At 51.5% G+C, this 19,816-nt stretch overlaps 1 protein-coding gene across 1 annotated transcript in view; it reads left to right on the plus strand.

Annotated features, from left to right (window-relative positions):
• The first annotated feature begins 15,871 nt into the window (after positions 1-15,871).
• Positions 15,872-19,816, plus strand: part of LACTBL1 (lactamase beta like 1) — a 35,206-nt gene continuing 31,261 nt past the window's right edge. The window contains exons 1-2 of the mRNA XM_074975423.1: positions 15,872-15,940; positions 18,006-18,093. Of these exons, the coding sequence (XP_074831524.1) occupies positions 18,073-18,093 (21 nt within the window). The 5' untranslated portion in view covers positions 15,872-15,940; positions 18,006-18,072. The remainder of the gene's footprint in view (positions 15,941-18,005; positions 18,094-19,816) is intronic.

Below are 19,816 nucleotides of genomic sequence, written 5' to 3' on the forward strand. Positions count from 1 at the left end.
GCTGTAATATCTCCAGGATGACGGTAACTGAGCCCTGTGTCTGCTTCTTGCAAACAGCTGGTGCATTCCCTTTGTGCCTGGTGTTGCCCTGGCTTTCACTTTGTGCCTCAGCTCCGCGCCCCTGTGTTTGCTCCCTGAGCAGGGATATTGTGGCTCAGTGTGGGGCGGGGCTCAGTGCGGGGAAATCTTACCCTCTTGTGCCCATGCTTTGGCTACAGGACTCCTGTGTCCTGGGCTGTTAAAGGGATCTCTTTCCCAACACTCAGGTCTCTGTGAAGATGGGAAGCAGGACCAGCTCTAGGCACCAGCAAAGCAAGCACGTGCTTGGGGTTGCACAGTTCCAGGGCGGCATTCCGGTCACCCTTTTTTTTTTTTTTTTGCTTGGACAGTTGCGCTCTCGGAGCTTGGGGCGGCAAACTTTTTGCTTGGGGCGACAAAAAACCTAGAGCCGGCCCTGATGGGAATGGTGTTACCATGTAACATACCCTGCAGGGAACAAGGCCGGGAGACCCTGCTGGGGTTTCTCCATTCCCTGGTACCACTGCACGAAGTCTGTACTGCTCACCCTAAATAACAGAGGGATCTGAACCCAGCTGCCCTGCTGAGCTGCTCAGGGTCTGATCTGGGAAAGCTGCCAGTCCACACTTCACCACCAGTCCCCTGTCCCAAAAGGCCATTGCCTGCAGCAATTCAACATTCAGACCAGACCGAGCCCTTTCACACAGGCCCCAGGTACCAGAGTAGGGGGCTCAAATGTTTGCACAGCTTTGGCCTCCAGCAATCCCTGAGAGCTGTCTTTCTCCCTGTTTTCCTGCCATGGCCACACTAACCCGGCCCCATGCTCTGCCCTCTGCCTGGCTATTTGTGACAGTGTGTGGACTGGGCAGTGGTATGCAAAGGCCTGGACTCTAAATTGTCCAAGGTAATGAAAGTCCAGCTCTGACTGTTATAGAAAATTGTTTAGAAAAAGATACAAAGGAAGACAAACTGGAGAATGGAAACCAGTGAACCAGAAACCAGTGAACTAAAATTGTTATGTTGGAAATGAGGCATAATCAGTGGATGAAATATTCTGCCTATCTCTCCCTCTTGGAGTCCTTAAAAGATACCTGGGAGAGGTTCAAATTAGCTGGTTGGTGGAAATGAGTGGGACTGAAAGAAGCGCGCTTCACTGTCATGGCTGCCAGCCTCACCATCTTCTGAGACCATCTTCTGAGATCCACCGTGACACTGCTGGGCTTTGTCATCCAGATCTGGAGAGATGTGCTGACAAGACTAGGCCAGAGAGAGGGACCCAGATGACTTCGCCACCTCCACTGGCACCAGCTAAATCCCAAACCCCACCCAGGTTGTGAGACTTGGGTTCCCCCTTCTCCCATGTGTCCTTTTCCTTCCCTGGCCTCATTTTTTCTCTTTCTCCTCTCTCTCTCTTTTTGCCTCCTGTTGAAGAAGAGTTTGACTCAGCCAGCCAAGTCTATATATCTTGCAACCCTGATGGAAGCGGCTGTGATCAGCAAGGCAGTTAAAAACAATTACTTAAACAGCCCAACAGTGGTACAAGTTTGCCAGGTCTCAGAGGGGCTGATCAGACTTTGCCTGTGCCTGAGTTCCTCCAGAAGTGAAGCTGTAAGTGAGAGTCAGCACCAGAGACCAAAGCTGCATTTTCTCTCTTTGCTTTTCTTTCCTTTCCCCTTTTGTGTGTTTGTCTTGTTTTGCCTTCAAGAAACAGACGTAACAATCTAGCAGTTCCAGGCTATCTAAAGTAACTCACACACACACACACACACACACCCCGGACAGTTTTTACCATCTTTAACACCACCTCAAGGATGTCAAACTGGGGGGAGAGGGGGGTGAGTGTTCCCTATAAAAACCCTAAAGGGAAAAGGAATAAGGGATATGTTAAAATGAAAGTCTTACTTTATGCTTAACATTTCAAATGCTTCAACCCTTTTTCCTGCTTTTTCTGTATCTTTAATAAAATGTTATAAAGGTGTTTAATAGTATGTTTGCCATAGGACTAAGCAGACCAAGGTCTCTGTACTGGAAACCCCCAGCCAGGTTTAACTGTTGAGTGTTGTACAGTGATAGTGTCATGTTAACACCTTTGACTAGGCCCATTTATTCCATCGAAATTAATACAACAGCAGGCACATGGGAGAGGCACAAAAGGGGTTAATAAAAACTGCAGGATTAAGCCATCAAGTCATCACTGCAAAACCCTGCTGTTAGCCACAGGGAAGGGCCCAGACAGCCTCTCCTTGGTCATTAAATGAGGGGTAATTTCATCCAGGCACCTGCTGCTGACCCATTTAAAGAGCTCCAAGGCAAGGCAGTGTGGGCTGCTGTTGCCTCAGTCTTCGATTTCTGGGGCCTGTTGGCAGGGGGAGATGCTTGTAGATATCCCAGTACCTTTCTCTTTAACAAGGGGGTGCGTGTTCCCTACCTTCCCCCAAGCCCAGCTGCTGGAAGGGAATAAGCGATGGGTTCCTCCTAGAACAAGGCACTGCCTCTGTCATTCATAGGGCTCTGGGGATGGCCTGGGGGAGTCAGAAGTGCAAAGGTGTCAGGAGTCAGGCAGGAGGGGGCCCCTCTGCTGCTCAGGCTGTAACCATTCCCATCTGCGGCAAGGGGCCTTGGCCAGTCAAATTCCCAATTCAAGCTCCAGTGATCTGCCCACAGATGGCAGCACAGCCCTGCAGTTTGCCAGACATGGATTGCCAGAGGCTTCCTGGAGCCAGGGAAATGCAGCGCTGAGCTGACTGGGCAGGCAGGGCAGACTCCTCGTGTCAGCTCTTACATCTGTGCAAAGCGGGTGTCACCACACTGCCAGCTCAGAGTGCTTCCTGCCCTCCCCTCCCCTGCCACGGCCATCTTTACCCCAGGCTGCATTCACTCTGCCCAGGTGTGAACGGTGACACTGGGTGCAGGGCCAAGGAGCCCCGGGAGCTTAGCCTTCCACTTTCACATCACCCAGCACTTTCCCCTTGGACGCAGGTTTTGTTGCCACCCATGGCCTGAAGCGCCCACCCCACATGGATCCTGCACGTGCCACAGGCTCTCCCTCTGCATGCCAGTGCCAGGGTCTCCTCTGCTCCATGCAGTTCAGTGGGAGCAGTAAGGCTGGCAAAGCTGGGGATCCGGTTTCTATGTGACCCACCACAAGTACCACATAGAAGATGAAGGGTCCAGGGCCCCAAGCCGGGCATGCACTCCCTTCTGGCCAATTGTTAAACATACTAGACATGCAATTGTGCCCCTACCTAGTGTGTAGTTATCACAGTCTGGTGTGCAAATCATATACCTTTGCACACAAATGGCCATAATTACTTCTTCCTCCTTTCAGTGTGCCAATGTCGTGGCAACTGCCTGTAGGAGTTAGACACACAATTGTGCTCTTAACTGGCTTGAAAATGTGTCTTTGAGGCATCGAGAAAATGGTTCTGGGCTTCTGGGCATCATGCTGGTGAGCAGGGAAATCTGTCCTGTGCTGCCACCACATGGTAACCAGCTGCTGTCACCTGCCCCCTTGCCCCCCACAGCCCACCATCAAGTGAGTGAAGAGAGTGCTGACAGTGGGGCAGCCCAAAAATGCCTCTTTGGACTCACAGAGGAAAAGCCTCTGCCTCTGCACAGGGAAAGGACCCTGGGGGCTTTGGGGCCTTGGTTGTCTGGGGACCCTGCCAATAGGGTAAGGGACACTGGCAATGGGATCCCAATGCACCGACGCCTGACGAGAATGGGCACTGCCAAGGGAAGCCCAATGCACACACATCTGGAAAGGAACTCTGCAGTGTCAGCCCAGGGCACAGACACCCAGCATTGTGTGATTGCACTGTGCAGAGCCAGTCCATAAATGAAAACAATGAGGAGTCCGGCGGTACCTTAAAAACTAACCGATTTATTTGGGCATAAGCTTTCGAGGGTAAAAACCCCACTTCTTCAGATGCACGGAGGGAAAATTATAAATACAGGCATAAATATACTGGCACATGAAGAGAAGGGAGTTACCTTACAAGTGGAGAACCAGTGCTGACAGGGCCAATTCAATCAGGGTGGATGTGGTCCACTCTCAATAATTGATGAGGAGGTGTCAAGACCAAGAGAGGGAAAATTGCTTTTGTAGTGAGCCAACCACTCCCAGTCCCTATTCAAGCCCAAATTAATGGTGTTAAGTTTACAAATGAATTGTAACTCTGCAGTTTCTCGTTGAAGTCTGTTTTTGAAGTTTTTCTGTTGAAGGATGGCTACTTTTAAATCAGTTATTGAATGTCCAGGGACATTGAAGTGTTCTCCTACTGGCTTTGGTATGTTACCATTCCTGATGTCTGATTTGTGTCCATTTATTCTTTTAAGAAGAGACTGTCTGGTTTGGCCAATGTCCATGGCAGAGGGGCATTGCTGGCACATGATGGCATATATCACATTAGTAGATGTGCAGGTAAATGAGCCCCTGATGGTGTGGCTGATGTGGTTGGGTCCTCTGATGGCGTAGCTAGAGTAGATATGGGGACAGAGTAGGCAACGGAGTTTGTTACAGGGATAGGTTCCTGAGTTAGTGTTTCTGTGGTATGGTGTGTAGTTGGTGGTGAGAATATGCTTCAGGTTGGGGGGCTGTCTGTAAGCGAGGACTGGCCTGTCTCCCAAGGTCTGTGAGAGTGAGGGATCGTTTTCCAGGATAGGTTGTAGATCGTTGATGATGCGCTGGAGAAGTTTTAGCTGGGGGCTGTACATGATGGCCAGTGGTGTTCTGTTATTTTCCTTGTTGGGCCTGTCCTGTAGTAGGTGACTTCTGGGTACCTGTCTCGCTCTGTCAATCTGTTTCCTCACTTCCCCCAGTGGGTATTGTAGTTTTAAGAATGCTTGATAAAGATCTCATAGGTGTTTGTCTCTGTCTGAGGGGTTGGAGCAAATGCAGTTGTATCTTAAGGCTTGGCTGTAGACAATGGATCATGTGATGTGTCCTGGATGGAAGCTGGAGGCATGTAGGTAGGAATAGCGGTCAGTAGGTTTCCGGTATAGGGTGGTGTTTATGTGATCATCATTTATTAGCACTGTAGTGTCCAGGAAGTGGATCTCTTGTGTGGACTGGTCCAGACTGAGGTTGATGGTGGGGTGGAAATTATTGAAATCCAGGTGGAATTCTTCAAGGGCCTCTTTCCCGAGGGTCTATATCAGGAGTGGGCAAACTTTTTGGCCCAAGGGCCACATCAGGGTGCAAAACTGTACGGAGGGCCGGGTAGGGAAGGCTGTGCCTCCCCAAACAGCCTGGCCCCCGCCCCCTATCCGTCCCTTCCCACTTCCCACCCCCGTCAGAACCCCCAACCCATCCAACCCCCCCTGCTCCTTCTCCTCTCACTACACCCTCACGGGAACCCTGCCCCTAACTGCCCCCCCCCCGGGACTCTACCACATATCCAACCCTCCCTGATTCCTGTCCCCTGACTGCCCTGACGCCTATCCACACCCCCGCCCCCGACAGGCCCCCCGGGACTCCCACACCTATCCAACCACCCCCTGCTCCCTGTCCCCTGACCGCCCCCCCCCGAACCTCCGCCCCATCCAACCACCTCCTGCTCCCTGTCCCCTGAGTGCATTCTGCACAGCTGAGGTTATGGGGCAAGTGATGCTGTTTGTTCACAATTTCAGCCTGTGCATGTCTGTGGAAGCTCTCTCCGTAGAAGTCCAATCTGTCATTTCGACTGTCAGGAGGAGTCCACGCAGAATTCTTTTTCTTGTAGTGTTGGTAGGAGGGTTCCTGTGGGTCAGTGCACTGTTCAGTGGTGTGTTGAAAATATTCCTTGAGTCGGAGATGGCGGAAGTAGGCTTCCAGATCACCGCAGAACTGTATCATGTGCGTGGGGTGGTGGGGCAGAAAAAGAGTCCCCGACATAGGACAGACTCTTCTGCCAGGCTAAATGTGTGGTCGGATAGATTAACAATATTGTTGGGTGAGTTAAGGGTACCACTGTTGTAGCCCCCTGTGGCATGTAGGACTTTAGATAGTTTACTGTCCTTTTTCCTCTGTAGAGAAGTAAAGTGTGCATTGTAAATGGCTTGTCTTGTTTTTGTAAAGTCCAGCCACATGGAAGTTTGTGTGGAAGGTTGGTTTTGTATGAGAGTCTCCAGTTTTGAGAGGTTTCAGAGTAGCAGCCATGTTAGTCTGTATCCACAAAAAGAAAAGGAGTATTTGTGGCACCTTAGAGACTAACCAATTTATTTGAGCATAAGCTCTCGTGAGCTACAGCTCACTTCATGCTCATTCTTGATCCTTAAATGAGATACGAGACTCTAGCCTCTGCCCACCTCCAGTGGCTGCACAGCAGGAAGCAAGAAGACCCCATGATTTTATCACAAGTCTTGCAATATTTGGTTCTTCCTTAAAGCCCCAGCTCTTGAAGTCATGCGAGGACAGGAGAATCTCAGCTTTTATTTTTAAAATGAAGGTTTCTCGACCGCCTAGTCGCAGAGAAAAGCTGGAAAACATGAGCCGAGTGTGCCTTGAAGGTACCCAAACCAGAAGGAAAAGTCCCAATAGTTACTTTTTAAAATCCTATGTTTTTAAACCAATCTCATGAATGTCGGGTGCTGCCTCATGTCTTCTCAACACCCTGTGTGTGATCATGACCCGAGGGTGGAAAACATCTGCCACAGCCACTGTACCGCCAGTGCTCCACCTGCTCTGAGACAGCCTGGGTAGCAGAGCGCACTGGCAGTGGGCATCAAAGTAGCTGGAGGGGTTGCAAGTAGCAACTTATACCTGTCCATCTACACACACACGTATTCATGCATACACATGTGCACACACTTGCATGGGCACATATACACATTCACATGCATACACACACACAGGCATACGGATGCACATGAACACACATTCTCCCTCTGACTGTATTCCACCTGCACTCAGCCCTGCCAACCCAAGTCAACCCCCCACAGCTCAGAACCTCCACATTCCCCTCAGCTCCCTCCAGTCCAACCCTTCCCCCCCAGAACCACCCCATGCCCCTCAGCTCCCTCCAGTCCAACCCTTCCCCCCTCAGTCCAACCCTTCCCCCCCAGAACCACCCCATGCCCCTCAGCTCCCTCCAGTCCAACCCTTCCCCCCTCAGAACCACCCCATGCCCTTCAGCTCCCTCCAGTCCAACCCTTCCCCCCCTCCGAACCACCCCATTCCCCTCAGCTCCCTCCAGTCCAACCCTTCCCCCCCAGAACCACCCCATGCCCTTCAGCTCCCTCCAGTCCAACTCTTCCCCCCTCAGAACCACCCCATGCCCTTCAGCTCCCTCCAGTCCAACCCTTCCCCCCCTCCGAACCACCCCATTCCCCTCAGCTCCCTCCAGTCCAACCCTTCCCCCTCAGTTCCTTCTAATCCAACTCCAGCCGACCTCAGAAACACCCCCATGATGGGGTGTCCACCCTACACAAGGCAGAGTGGGTTAATTTAGGACAATCCACCTGATAATCTGTACCTCGGTCGATAGACCGAAAGGCTAATTGTAATTAAGCCCATCTGGGCAGGGGAAGGCTGAGCTTGTAAAAAACCTGGCCCGGGACCTGGAGTTGTGGGCCAGTCCAGGCTGCCTTGCCAGAAAGCAGCGGCTTCTGGCCGGGTGCCCAGCTCTGAAGGCAATGCCCCGCCAGCAGCAGTGCAGAGGAAGGGTGGCAATACTGTACCATCCATCCTTCCTTCTCTGCTGCTGCCATCAGAGCTGGAGAGCGGTGGCTGCTGGCCGAGGGCCCAGATCTGAAGGCAGCAGCTCAGAAGTCAGGGTGGCAATCCCATACAATGCCATCCTGACTTCTGCGCTGCTGTTGGCAGTGGCACTGCCTTCAGAGCTGAGCTCTTGGCCAGCAGCCACTGCTGTCTAGCCACCAAACTATGATAAATGAAGTGGGGGGGTTAGCTCCCTTTTATGGACCCAGCCAGCCAGTTAGCTAAAAAATCCCTCTTCGCAGCTGTTCTCTACTTGCTTTACCTGTAAAGGGTTAAAAGTCACTGCGATGCACAGGTAAAAGGAAGTGAGTGGGCACCTGGCCAAAAGAACCAATGGGAAGGCTAGAACTTTTTAAAATTGAAACAAGACTCCCCTTTTGTCTGTCTGTTGTTGTTCTCCAGAGAAAGGGAACAGAGCAACGTTGCTGTAAGAAGCTTTGGGCCAGATATGAAATATCATCAGATCATACCTAGAAACTACTCATTTGAAACCCTAGATATGTAAGTAGATCAGGGAATGTCTAGGGAGATGCGATTAGGTTTATCTCTTTTTTGTTTCTTTATGGCTTGTGGACTCCTCTGTGCTAACCCCAAATGCTTTTGTTTTGCTTGCAACCTTTAAGCTGGACTGCAAGAATGTTATTCTTGATGCTTAATCCTTATAAGTGGTGTTTTTTTAAAATCTAGCAATAGCCTGAGTTTCCAGATGTATTTTCTTTCTTTTTGTTTTTACTAAAATTTACGTTTTTTAAGAACAGGATTGGGTTTTTGTGTCCTAAGAGGTTTGTGCACGTTATTTAATTAGCTGGTGGCAACCTCTGATTTCCTTTGTTTTCTTTCTCAGCTCTTCCCCGGGGGACAGGGGGTGAAAGGCTTGAGGGTACCCCACAGGAAGGAATTCCCAAGTGCACCTTCCTGGGTTCTCAAAGGGGTTTTTGCACTTCGGTGGCGGTAGCATCTACCCATCCAAGATCAGAGAAAAGCTGTAACCTTGGGAGTTTAATACAAGACTGGAGTGGCCAGTATTAATTTTTAGAATCCTTGTGGGCCCCCACCTTCTGCACTCAAAGTGGGGAAAGAGCCTTGACACAAGCTCGGAAGGCAGTTCTGCTGCCAGCAGCAGTGCAGAAGTAAGGGTGGCAATACTGTAACCCCCCTTCAATAAACTTCTGACCCCTGCACAACCTCCTTTTGGGTCAGAACCCAAAGAGTTCCAACACCGTGAAATTTCTCATTTAAATATCTGAAATCATGAAATTTATTATTTTTTAAATCCTACGACTTTGACCAAAATGGACCGTGAATTTCATAGGGCCCTACTCATCATGTGAACACACAGCCTTGCTTTGCTGCAAACACACAGCCTTGCTTTGCATGGCATTCTTGGGGGTATCCCAGTGTCCTTTGCTTCACCATTAAGCAGGGTGCAGTCCGGGGTTATTTTTGCTGGGAATTTTTCTAAAAAATCCCATATTTCCACGGTCTCTGCCCCATGCCTCCTTTCTGGGTGGGTTCGTGCCATTTTCAAATTGCTGTCTGTCAACCTGGCCCCAACAGTGCACACCCACTACGGTGACAAGCTAGAAGATGCAGCAGCTGCTTAGGTATTATAGCCGCCTAAGCCAGACAAATTCGGCATTGGACTTTGGCTGTCACACCACTAAGCAGAGGATGCGGGAGCAGCGGAATATTCTTCAGCAGCAGCAGCTTGTCTAGAAGTAGGAGAATGCTCTGAAGCCATGGCGGCAGGGCAAGAGGGAAGAGAACAATGCCGAGCTGTACTGAGGTATAGCCAGGGCAGGGTTGGCAGTGGCGAGCGGCAGCTCAGGGTAGCCCTGATGAATACGCACATATCCACAGAGTTCAGGCCGGTTGGTATTGGCACCGCGCCCATTCTGCCACTCACTGCTGCTGTTGCCCGTGCTCCTGCATCTACTCTCCTGTTATGACTATGCTAGCTGGATGAGAGCTAGTGCGGTGTGTCTACGCAAGCTGGGAATCACACCCCAGCTCTGAGTGTAGACGTAGCCCAAGGCTGGTGAGTCACAGGGGACAGTTAGAGCTGGTCAGGGATGTTTTGATAGAATGGTTTTCACTGGACAATGCCAATTTGTCAAAATCAACTCTTCCGGCAGGGACATATTAGTTTTAATGAATTTTGCCATTCAAAAAATATTTTAAAGAAGCACTTGGAAAATGTCCTGCTTTGACATTTCCAGGATTAGATCTTTTGATTTTTTTTCAGTTCAAAACAACTTTTTTGTTTTAAAAATATCTAAAAATAGAAAAGTCAAAAATGCAATAAAATTTTTCAATTTACCCGACGGTTTTTCCCTCAAAAAATATCAAGATTTTGGCTTTTATCCCAATTTGTGATGGGTAAAAATTGCAATCTCATGAAAGTTTTCATGGAGCAGGCAACCTGTTCCCTACCAGCTCTGGGTGACTGTGAAAGCAGAGTTACTGTGGGTGGGTCTACTCCATCTCCTTTGGGAATGAACAGGCAGAGGAAGGCCTCTTTCTAGCACCAGGGGTGGCGAGTTATATGGGCCCGTGGTGCCCGTGTTCCAGCAAATTCAGGGCCCAGGGGCCCGGCTCCACCAATGTTCGGGGCTGGGTCTCCCCCAGCACCCACTGCAGGGGAGACAAGGGGGCTTCCTGGACCTGAGAGGGGCCCGGCCCCTAGGATCATGTGCAGTGAGGTTGCGGGTGAGTGTGCTGCTGGGGGGTCAAGGGGGGCCCCTCCCCCGGAGATGGGGGGGGGGACTGTGGAGGGGAGAGGGCTGGGGAGATTGTGGAGTCCTCCACTCTGGCCCCAGCCCCCGGGCAGCCTGCCTGCGCCCCAAACTCCTCATCCCAAGCCCTGCCCCACCACAGAGCCCGCACCCCCAGCCAGAGCCTTCATCCCACCATACCCCCCCCCCCACATTGTGCAATATAGGGGAACGGTACTGTTTCCAGTCCATTTTTACATTCTTTTAAAATATATATATTGGCTTACAAGGCAGGTGTGTGTGTGGCGGGGGGGGACTTGGACCCGTTCTGTGGGCACCACCAAAATTATACAGACCTGTCGCCCCATCTGGCACTGGTGCAGGCCTTTCATCTGGGAACATTAGGGTTCTGAATTCATTTCAGTTGGATCCCACAGGTGGAGACCACTGGCAAGTGCAGGCCATGGCTCCATGGTGAGGCCTGCTGTGTCCAACGGAGGCCAGTGCTCCTGGCAAACACATCCACGGCTGCCAGTGCCAGAGATGGAGGGGCTGTGTGGCTGCCTGCAGAAGAACTGCTGCAGAGAACAGCACCTCCTATTAATTTACTGAGACCCGTTGGCCTTCCAGAGATGCGTAGGCTGAGATGAATGGACAAGGCAGCACCTGGGAGTCACCGGCGATCAATGTAATCACTGGGAGATGGAGATGGAGAGCACAGGGGGTGTGTGACTGTCTCAGTCTGGCCTTTCTGGGAACAGTGAAATTGCACAAGTGTCTGACGAGACGCAGACCCCTCAGCATGCTCCGCCGTGACTGTCACGGCCATTCAGCCTATTTGCCTATCATTCACTGCATTTGCCAGGCAGATGGAAAGAAGCCTGCTCCCTGTTCACTTTCATGCTCTTCTCTACTGGTCCCTTAGGGGTGGTGGAGTGAGGGGATCGCATCCTGTTGGCCATGCTCCCTTCAGGTGTGGTGCTCACACAGCTCTGCACACTCACAGGGCAGGAAAGCCTCTGCCTGGACTTCATGTTCCCATGACTGATGCACTTACATGCCTGCTGCAATTGAAGCTGTGAAAGATCCCATGTGTGAGGAGAACATGCAGCAGCCTCCTGGACATGGCCGGTGGGGAGCTGCTGAAGAGGAGCATGGGTCGGTGCCACCTCTAGCCGCACTTTCGAGTGTGCATGTGTGTGTGTAAGAAAGAGAGAAAGCCCAGTGCTTGAGTAGGGACAGGAATCACAGGGCGCTTTCTAAGGGACTTTGCTGGAGACAACTGGTGGATTACCAGAGCCATGTCTTCCATTTAGCAATAAGAGCCATTAAACTCCTTGTTGCCATGGGACTGCAATTTCCAGAGGCGATACCCATTATCAGGGAACTAGCTGCCAGCAGACAGTTAACAAGGGAGCTTGGAAATGGCCTAGTAAAAATCTAGGCCCCCTGCAGACTTCTGAGGCTTGTGAGAAATAGAACAGGGACCCCTGAGCTACATACATCTGCAATCTATACAGATGCTGGGCAGCTGAAAGCACATCTACCACTACCCCAAATGAGGGAATCGCCTTTCAGACCTACCACAAGAGGCTTATTTTGGACCAGCAATGGCTTTAGCAGGGCTTCCTGGGTGCAGCTGCACCCTCAGAAACCCCTCCTGTCCTGCAGGGATGGCCTGGCGCCCTGGTTAGAGCATTGTGACCTGGCTGCGTCGACCGCTCACAGCAGCACCGTTAATTCTGGCACTGCAACCCTTGTCCCCGCTCGCTGTGGTGTGGAGGGGACCTGATGCAGCAGGGGGAGTGTGGGGTGGGTTTACGCCTCACCCCACCCCCACTTCAAGGCCTCCTAGCTGCACTGGGCTGGGATTACGGTTGTGGTGCCTGGCGGAGAGTGGTGCTGCAGGCAGTTGGTGCCCCCTGGGCAGGGTGAGGAGGAGGCAGTGGAGGAGAAGTGCACCCACTGAATCAGGTCTCAGAGGAGCAGCCATGTCAGTCTGTATCCGCAAACAGAACAGGAGGACTTGTGGCACCTTAGAGACTAACCAATTTATTTGAGCATAAGATTTCGTGGGCTAAAACCCACTTCATCAGATGCATGCAGTGGAAAATACAGTAGGAAGATATATATAATATATATATATATATATATACACACAGAGAACAGGAGGCTCTTTCTGCCACTGTTCTGGACACTAATAAATAACCCATTCCCCACCAAGCCCCTCCCAGGCCATAGAGAGCTCCTCCTCCTCCTCCTCCTCCTCCCACACATGGGGCACCAGGACTTGTTCACACCTTTACTGGCACTAATGGCCCACACAAACCCTGACGGAGAGCTCTGGGCTGGGCCCAAATGGCAGGAGCTGGACGGACATGCCCAAACCCAGGCTTTGGCTCCTGTGTCCATCTCCACAATAGTGCTGAGTAAACCCAAAGAAACATCTCCCCAGTCACCTGCTGCATCCCCCCCAAACAATACACTAATCATGGCAAGCACCTCCCAGCACTCCACAATCCACAGGACACTCTCCATGCTAGACTTGCTTTCACCTGTCCACCCCCATCACCTCTGCCAGGAAACTCTTCTGCAACTCCATGTTGGAGACAGAACTGAGAAAAGAGAGTCCTTGCACAGCAGCAGTCAGGGGCCTACAGACAGACTGTCACCCTGGCCCCAGCTCAAGTGGCGTTGGTTTTGTTAGCACAATCCATAGTCTCCCTAGAGATGGCATTTGCTATTCTCCAGCCCATACTCCCTGAGGGGAGGTGCCTGGGGTGCAGGGTTGCTCTGTTAGGGGCAAGGAGGCCGTGGCACAGTAGAGCAGCCGGTGTTGCAGAAATGGGCTCTGAGCAGAGGAAAATCCCCCCTGCTCCCTGTACCTGTCCAATCATGCCTGCCTGTCAAATCTTCTGACATTGAGCACTCATTTTTGCACAGATGTGTGGTGGAGTCCTCCTGAAAGCTGCAATAGTGTCCAAAGAGTCCATCTAAATCCTTCAGGACAGTCATTCCCTAGGATAATGGTGTGACGAAGTGGGACTGTTCTTAATGGTTCCTCCGAATATTGTGGGGGTGCCTCAATTTCCCCTATGCAGTTCTTAAGTATCTAGGGGGTGGGGTAAGGGTGTATGATCACTGCAGAGCCCTAGAGGACAGGTGTGTGCAGGGGTCTGGACACAGAGAATGGCCGACACCCTGTTTCCTGGCAACTGATGGCCTGGGCCCTTCCCCCCTGCAAGGTGAGAGCTAAAGGGTTGGAGAACAAAGGAACCAGGTGACCTCCTGGCCCGGGAAAGAGACAAAGCCCAGAGGAGGAGGGGCTGGAGGGAGTTTCAGTTTGGGGCTGGCTAGGACATGGAGTGAAGTGCAGACGTGGTTGTCTGGCTCACTGCCCTCCAAAATGGACCCAGCTGAGGGGTCCTGTTCTCTGCACCTGCAAGCTCTGTTTTAGACCATGGTCCTGTCGTCTAATAAACCTCTGTTTTACTGGCTGGCTGAGAGTCCCGTCTGACTGCGGAGTTGGGGTGCAGGACCCTCTGGCTTCCCCAGGAGCCCCGCCTGAGCGGTCTCGCTGTGGGAAGCACACGGAGGGGCAGAGGATGCTGAATGCTCCGAGGTCAGACCCAGGAAGGTGGAAGCCGTGTGAGCTGTTTGCCCTGCGGACAGGCTGCTCACCGGAAGGCGACTGCCCCAGAGTCCTGACTGGCTTCATAGGGAGCAGTTCCAGAGCATCGCCCGGGCACTCCGTGACAAATGGGAACTCCAATCATGGCATCTTCCAGACGCTCATAACCAGCCTGGGCAAAGAAAATGCACTTCTGAGGCAATACTTGCCCTAAACACTGGATATCTGCCTCCAAACATCCAATTACAGGAGTATCTAATCTGTTAGCTGCTATCAACTTTATCCCGTGGGCATCCCCTATAGCATAAGGTCTTTCAAAGTTCTTATAAAAGTAACTTGCCTTCATGGTGGTGACTTCAGACCTTATGTCATGTAAAGGCCATGCCTTTACCCCTCCAATCGCCACTTCCACGATGGGGCTGGCTCCAAAAGCTCTGGCTTTCTTTTCCTCTATCTGTGGACTGTCCAGAGTTCTAGCCATCTGTAAACCCACCCTAGGTGAAGTAGTGGGTGTCTCATCCCCTTTTTGAGAGTCTCTTCTGCCCTCACTTGAATTTCGAACTTCAAATCTCTCCCTATCAGGAGAGGAAATTCTTCCTTGATCCTTTCAGTTACGTGGGGATTCTCTCCAGATGTGATCGGACTTGTGGTGTCCACATCAAACCAGGTTGTCCTAGTTATCTCTTAATGGAGATGTCCTGAAATTTTCTGCCCCTCAGAATGCATTGTTTGCTTTTGGTTGATGCACTATTTTAAATAGCTCTTCTTGTTGATCACGAAGTCTTTGTCCTGCTTTGCTCAAACTCTCCAAGACAGTGCTTGTATTGTCCAAATCTGCCAGGATGGCTTGGATAACACCTTCATTTTTTTCTCTATAACTATTTTATTTCCAGCTCCTTCAATATTCTTTTCATCCTCCTCAGCCCCTCAAAGGCTCCCCTCATCAGGTCAGGAAAAGTCAATGTAGGCTGCTCCTTGAATCTCCTCTTCATTTCATGTCTTAAATCATCATCCCTCAGTCCTATCACTTCAGGATGGCATCCGGGTCCGTCATTCCCCATACATGTTAATCAGCAACTTGAAAATGTTTTCTGTACTCTCCTCTCTGGAAGGAATGGCCCTATGCATTGCCCCACTGGCAGCAGGCCCAGGATAGTTGAGGAAGGGCATTCAGCTCCTCTGTTTTCATTGCTGGAGGGCAGCAAGCCTGGAGCCCCTTGGATTCTGAAGTGTATGAAGGGAGTGTCATCTGTGAGTCAGTCTACATTATGGGGTGGGGGTGTGAGTCCTCTGCTTATGTACATTGAGTTAGTGGGAGTATAGATATCAGTGTAGCTGTGGTCGCATGGGTAGCAGCAGCAGAGTACATACCCACCAGTTTCAGGCTGAGTCGAGAATCACACCCCTAGCTCGTAATGTGGACATGGCCTCAGAGTGAGCACAAGGGATGGGGAATCAGGACTCCTGGGTTCAGGTCCTGGCTCTGCTACTGATTCTGCATGTGGCCTCTGGCAGGTCACTTCCCGCCCCTCTGCCCCACCACCAGGGGTATCTATAAAGAGCTTCCCAAGGGTGGACTCTGGGGAATAATGAACGTTTCATTCCTGTGGCATGTTAAAACCAGCCGCTCCTGCAACCCCCACTGTGCCCTGTTGTGCTTGTTGCATCCCATGAGAATAGCAATGCCACTCTCTTTTTTGGCAGCTTCCCTGGACAGATGTTCCATCCCCTGCGCAAGGGTGAGGCAGAGGGAATAATCTGCGCTGAGAGGCTGCCTGCTGGGATTAGTGCTCCAGCCACTCTTAACAACATCTGTGGCAGCAGGAAAGCCCCAAATTCATCAGCACTGGAACCTGGAGAACAACAGCAACGAGGCTGGTAAGAGCTTTCCAAGGTTCTTTTACCCACCGCGGAAATCACTGCTAATGGGAAGCAAGGACGGGAGAGGAGGGAGGCTTTGGTGGCTTGAGGGGCAGTGATACTATGGTCCCTTGTGCGCTTGGAGCCTGTGACACCGGCCCTGGGCACTGCCCCCAGCCCTGAGAGCACCACAAATCAATGCCTCCATCTTGGCTTCTCTAATCATAGGTAGCTGAGATGGGCTCATGTCTCTTCAGGTTCAGTAAGTGTCCAGCAGAGAGAGGCCAGGGAAGGGGAGGGGTTTAACCACCCCCGCAGGGCCTGGGCGGGATGAAGGATCATGTCACACCTCGACCCGAACCGTGGGGAAGCTTCAGCCTTGAAGAACTCTGTGCTCTAATTCTCTAGGGGAGGTGGGGGGGAAGAGAGGGGGAACTGCTGCCAGCCAGATGACTTGGGGGCAGGGTCCTGGCAGCAGGAGGGAAAGGGGCCTGGGCAATTTGAAAAGGATGCCGTATTGCTAGCTAGTTCCTTTAGGTCAGTGGTTCTCAGCCAGGGGTACACATACCCCTGGGGGTACCCAGAGGTCTTCCAGGGGGACATCAACTCATCTAGAGATTTGCCTAGTTTTACAACAGGCTACATAAAAAGCACTAGCGAAGTCAGTGCAAACTAAACTTTCATACAATGACTGTATGACAACCATCCTTAGAGGTTTGTAAGGCCCGGCTTGACAAAGCCCTGGCTGGGATGATTTAGCTGGTGTTGGTCCTGCTTTAAGCAGGGGATTGGACTAGATTGGGGCGGGCAAACTTTTTGGCCTGAGGGCCACATCGGGTTTCCAGAATTGTATAGAGGGCTGGTTAGGCAAGGCTGTGCCTCCCCAAACAGCCAGACGTGGTCTGGCCCGAACCCCCTATCCGACCCCCCCGCTTCTTACCCCCTGATCCCACCCCGGGACTCCTACCCAATCCAACCCCTCCCCCACGTTCCCTGTCCCCTGATGGCCCCCCCCGGGACTCCTGCCCCATCCACCACTCCCTGTCCCCTGACCGCCCCCACACCCCCCACTCCTGACTTCCCCCTGCTGCCCCATCCAACCCCTCCTCTCATTCCTGACTGCCCCCTTGGGACCCCTGCCCCCATTCAACCCCCCTGTTCCCCGCCCTCTGACCGCCCCAACCCCTATCGACACCCCCGCCCCCTGACCACTCCCCTGAACACCCCTGCCCTCTATCCAACCCCCTCTCCTCTGCTCCCTGTCCCCTTACCACACTGTCTGGAGCACCGGTGGCGGGCAGCACCCAGCCAGAGCCAGCCACGCACCGCGCAGCACAGGGCACCGGGTCAGGCCAGGCTCTGCAGCTACGCGGCCCAGGAGCTCGCAGCCCCCCCACCCAGAGCATTGTGCCGGCGGAGCAGTGAGCTGAGATGCGGGAGCCGGGGGGAGGGGCTGGGGGTGAGCCTCCCCGGCCAGGAGCTCAGGGGCCAGGCAGGAGGGTCCCGCCAGCCGGATGTGGCCTGCGGATCATAGTTTGCCCACCTCTGGACTAGATGACCTCCTGAGGTCTCTTCCAACCCTAATGTTCTATGATTCTATACTGCTCTATATACTATACACTGAATTGTAAATACAATATTAATATTTCAATTCATTTGAGAAAAGAAGCAATTTTTCAGTAACAGTGTGCTGTGACACTTTTGTCTGATTTTGTAAGCAAGTAGTTTTTAAGTGAAGTGAAACTTGGGGGTACGCCAGACAAATCAGACTCCTGAAAGGGGTACAGCAGTCTGGAAAGGTTGAAAGTCACTGCCTTAGGGGTGGGCTGGTATCACGCAAAACCAGAGAGAAGCAGAGGGTGTGAAGCTGCCACCTGTTCTCGCACTCTCTGAGCTTATTTTCTGGAGCAATCCCCTCTTTCCTGCTTCATCCCCTAGCGCTGGGCTCTCCTGCCTCATTCTAATAGGCAGCCCTGCCCTCACTTTCCATACGCTGGCATCTGAGTTCCCTCTACCCCTTGCTCAGACTCGCCCTGCGGTCCCTTTTTTCCCCCTGTTCTAACCCTTTGTTCCCTGCTCCTAGGAGTTTCCAGCCCTGGATTTGCAAAAGCCCCCCAGCGCTGGTGGTGAGAAGCGACTCCTAATCAGTCATGGAAGGGTTACAGAAACGGGTAAGGCCCAACCTTCCCAACATCCACAGCCGCTTCACTGCTCCCATTCCCTTGGCTGTTGATTGTCAGCATCAGAGCCCAGGCCAATGGAAAGGAAATAGTGTGACATCATTGTATCCAAATAAAGTATGTAGCTCACCAACAAATGGCTGGGCCTGATTCTCCTCTTGCTTACCGCACTATAACTCCATTGACTCTAATGGGATTATTCCTCATTAGCTTTGGTGGACGTGAGAGCAGGATCTGCCCCCTGTGTTCCCTGTCTCTGCCCATCTGGGCTTCCTCCTCCTGTGTTTTGTAAATTATTAGCCTGGCGATTCCCCACCAAATGTACTGGGGCTGAGTGAGTGAGCTACGTATCACAGACATGAAGATGCTGTCCATCACAAGGGTTAATCGCCTCCCTGCACAGATGCCAAGAGGAGATGAAGATGCTATAAATAGTTTGCAAAGCCCAGCTGGTTTCAGCCCCAATTCACACACATGGCAGAGAAGCATTAGACAGAATTAATATTCTATATCACAGGCACTTTCAACCCTGAGAGAGTGAAAAGCAAATTCCACTCTGGCCCTGTAGCTTTAATGTCCTTGCTGGGGAGGGGGCGAGGGGTGAACGACACTTTCTGGAAGCTCTGATTGGGTTAAATGGACAGAGAAACACAGAGACAAAGGAACAGTCAGCGAGAGAGCAAAGATCACTCCAGACACTGCCAGAGAGGCCACGCAGCTCCTCCCTGGGACGGGAGCTTGCAGCTTAGAGCATGGCGAGACAGGGTGGCTGGCAGATCTCTGCTCTGCTGTTGCCACACTTAAGATCAGCTGTTAGGGGGCTTATTCCTTCACCCACTTACTTCCCTGGTTCTTCTCGCATGAACAGAGAGCAACAATACCCGAAGTCCAAAGGTGCAAACAATTCGATGTTTATTGGGGTGAACTTCCAGCAAGCATGATTCCAGTTGCCTTCCTTAGTATCCTCCTTCCCAGCTCTGACACCACAGAGCCTTACACCTGTGTCCCTGTTCCCATTTCTCCCTTTAGCCAAACAGGATTCCAGTTTCCTTACTCCCATTCCCTGTTCCCATTTCCCCCTTTAGCAAAACATGGTTCCAATTTCCTTACCCTCATTCCCTGTTCCCATTTCCCCCTTTAGCAAAACATGGTTCCAATTTCTCCACCCCCATACCCTGTTCCCATCTCTCCCTCACACACACCCACCCCCTCCCACCAAGGTCCCCCCACTTCCTCATTGACTACAGATTATATAGTAAAACTTGAGTTCGGCTTAGCTATACCTTAACCAATCATTTTGCTGAAATTTAACTAACCAATCCTAACATATTGTAACATGATTATGTAACCAATTATATCCCACCACCTTAATTAGTTTACACCCAGCAAAATTAATTATACAGCAGACAGGAACAATCACAGAACCAGACAGAGATTATACAGACAAACAATAGCAAAGTGGGAACTATAATGACAAAACAATACAGAAGTGAGGATTTCACATCCCAGTATTGATAAGTGAGTTCTTGCCAGACAGGATGCTGTTTCCTTTTACATTTTCTAGGCACTTCCCTTTCTCTGGAGGTGATAGGCATTATCAGGACAGGATTGTATTCAGGACAGGATTGTATTCCTAACAGCCCAATAGCACCTTATTTCAATGTGACTAGTTTGGAATGTGAGGATGTGACCGGTCGCTTCCTAGCTTATGGCT

This window comes from Natator depressus, chromosome 18 (assembly GCF_965152275.1).
Source record: "Natator depressus isolate rNatDep1 chromosome 18, rNatDep2.hap1, whole genome shotgun sequence".
Taxonomy (NCBI): Eukaryota; Metazoa; Chordata; order Testudines; family Cheloniidae; genus Natator; species Natator depressus.